Source organism: Sceloporus undulatus, chromosome 3 (assembly GCF_019175285.1).
Source record: "Sceloporus undulatus isolate JIND9_A2432 ecotype Alabama chromosome 3, SceUnd_v1.1, whole genome shotgun sequence".
Classification (NCBI taxonomy): Eukaryota; Metazoa; Chordata; class Lepidosauria; order Squamata; family Phrynosomatidae; genus Sceloporus; species Sceloporus undulatus.
The window spans coordinates 58,644,971-58,647,990 of record NC_056524.1 but is presented as its reverse complement, the minus strand read 5'-3'; the positions used below and the strand labels follow the sequence as shown (position 1 = coordinate 58,647,990).

At 36.6% G+C, this 3,020-nt stretch overlaps 1 protein-coding gene across 1 annotated transcript in view; it reads left to right on the top strand.

The window, feature by feature from the left end:
- TMPRSS15 (transmembrane serine protease 15) overlaps positions 1 to 3,020 on the top strand; it is a 93,604-nt gene that overhangs the window by 50,681 nt on the left and 39,903 nt on the right. The window contains exons 13-14 of the mRNA XM_042458379.1: positions 546 to 651; positions 1,982 to 2,129. Coding sequence (XP_042314313.1) covers positions 546 to 651; positions 1,982 to 2,129 — 254 coding nt within the window. The remainder of the gene's footprint in view (positions 1 to 545; positions 652 to 1,981; positions 2,130 to 3,020) is intronic.

Genomic DNA, 3,020 nt, shown 5'->3' with positions numbered 1-3,020 from the left:
AATCCAATAACAACTAGGTGACATGCTTTTCACCCCAGTTTGTAGGTGTAAGTGCTGTTTGACAGTGGAACAACATACCTCTAAAAGTAGTGTACTCTCATCCATACCAATTTTTTTAAACAGAGATTTGATGGCCTCCTTTCAGGCATACTTTAGGTATGGATTCCTGCAAGGGTGGGTATTGAAATATATGGCCCATTGTATGCTTTCCAGTTCTATAAATGGCAAGAATGAATCCAATAACAACTAGGTGACATGCTTTTCACCCCAGTTTGTAGGTGTAAGTGCTGTTTGACAGTGGAACAACATACCTCTAAAAGTAGTGTACTCTCATCCATACCAATTTTTTTAAACAGAGATTTGATGGCCTCCTTTCAGGCATACTTTAGGTATGGATTCCTGCAAGGGTGGGTATTGAAATATATGGCCCATTGTATGCTTTCCAGTTCTATAAATGGCAAGAATGAAATAGTTAATTTAGGTGAAAGAGATATGTAATTGTGGAGCAACAAGAATAATTCTACTAATATGTTTGTTTGTTGCAGGCTATTATATTTCTACACCTAGGTTACCTGGAGGCATACCAGTGAGAGTCCGACTTTTCAGCTTGCCATTAGTCCATAGTTCAGATGTATCCTGCCTAAGTTTCTGGTACAGTGAACACATTATATTTTGGAGAAATGCCTTGTGTCAAGTTGATAGTTTATGCTGTGTATTCTTATTAATGTTGTGTCTCTGTGTAAAAACAGTTGTTTCGTGCGAGCTTCTGAAAACGGAGGGAAAGAAATAAAGACTCACGTTAATACTAAGAGCTAACTAAATTCTGCAAATGTCTTTATATGTTTTGTTCTTCCCAATATCTATTTTATTACATGCAAATTTGTCAAACTTACTGTGCATTCCATGCTGAAAATAGCTGAAAATCAATATGCAAGAGGGATACATCTGCAAATGTGGAAGAACTCCAAGGTTTTTCCACAAGTGAAAAGCTTTTCCACAGGGGAAATCAGGACAGAAACCCAAAACACCACAAATAAGGCTGATCATGCTCCATGTTGATGGAATCCTAGTTGACTGCAGGAGGGGATATAAGAAGCTAATGAAAGGCAGCGTGGAATACTCTATGCCAAAGAGAGAGTGGTTAGGTAACTAGCTTAGGCCCTTTCACACCACATGGTTGTAGCACTATGATTCCACTTTAACTGCCATGGTTCCATCCTATGGCATCCTGTGGTCCATAGGTATTTAAAAATGTCATCCAGAGAAATGCAAACTTCAGCAAATTGCAAACTCCAGAATTCCATAGGATGCAGCCTTGGCAGTTAAAGTGGACTCATAATGCTATAACTGTATAATGTGAAAGGGCCCCTTGAGCAGGTGCATTCCATTGTTACAAACAGGCCTCGTACTTTCCGTGCTATTTGAAATACAATTATTAAATACAGCAGGCTCTTGGTATCTACTGGGGTTTGCTTCCAGGACCCCCAGTGGATACAAATTCCATGGATGCTCAAGTCCCATTTATATACGGTGGCATAGTTAAAATTCTGCCCCCTATATAAAATGAGAATATCAAGGTTTGCTTTTTTGAATTTTGAATTTGTATATTTTTTACAATATTTTTCTGCCATGGATGATTGAAACCATGGACAAGGAGGGCTGTCTGTATATTTTAGTACATTTGCATTATATTTTTCCCTTAGAATTACATCCCTGTAGTGACCCTATGTGTCTTTGAATTGCATATGAATTTAGAAATACCAAATGAGAGCTATGTAGATAAATTCTGGTTTCCCTAAGAAGCAAATGGCAATGTCCTTGCACCTCAATGTAATGGCACCTCAGCTATCATTCCTCTGTTCCAAACCAGCCTCAAGAAGTGGTATTTACTTCTTAATAAACATGTGTAAGATGTTTATAGGTCATGTGGTTTTCATTTTAACAGGGTAGAACAAATAATTATTTCTTGTTTTCCATAAAGGTATCATATGTATGGTGTTAATGTGTATCATCTGGCAGTTAAAATTATATATAATAGCAGTGAAAGGACAGTTTTCCAAAAAGAAGGAAATTATGGAAACAATTGGAATTATGGACAAATAACATTAAATGAAACATCCAATTTTAAAGTAAGTCAGGCTATTCAACTTCATTAGTTTTTAGTGAATTCTCTTTTTACTTCTTCTTTTCCTTTTTACCATTTCTGATGTTCTGTCAATTTATTCACATGTTCAAAAATAATATTTTCTTAGTTTTTATTAAAGTTTGTCAGAAATGATTTCTGAATAGGAAACTGTGTATTAGGAAATTATATCATCTTATTATATCATCGGAACACAGAAAATTTTCATTGTATTTGGCCAGTTTGTTTCATCACCAGTAAAAACCCTCAGAGTGATTAAACATATGCACAATTTAAATTAATATTAAATGCTACAGATACAGTAATAATATTTAAATATTCCTACCCTTGTCAGATCTACAGTTATGGTATTCAGATTCCAAAACAGTAATTCTAACAATTGGTTATCCACCTCCATTATTTCATTTGGCTTCCAGAAGGAACATGACTAGCATGAGTTAATAAATTATGTGCCAGACATGTCAAATTATCAAAAAGTTACATCTAATGCAATTCTGTGGTCTGTAATTTAGGGACAGGTATTTAAAAGTCACAGCCAGAGAATTGTTGTGCCTCACCAACCATATGCCAGAATGTTTTTTTCAGATTTTCTGTACTGGAAAAAAATAGTCCATATGTTTTATAGAATGCATATGTCATTTTCTAGTTGTTATGATGAAACAACAACAAAAAATATTCACTAAGGTGCTGGCCAGAAATCCTGTGCCCCCCCCCCCACTTCACATGATCCGGTTTAGACGGCACAGGCCAAAACCCCAGGGCCACAGTCAGGTCAGATCCTGGCAGCCTGCACATGGATCCAGTGGATCCAGCCTGGTCCTGGGGTAAACAGTTTCCTGGAAATTTGCTGGATGTTTAAATAGCTCACACATGCTCC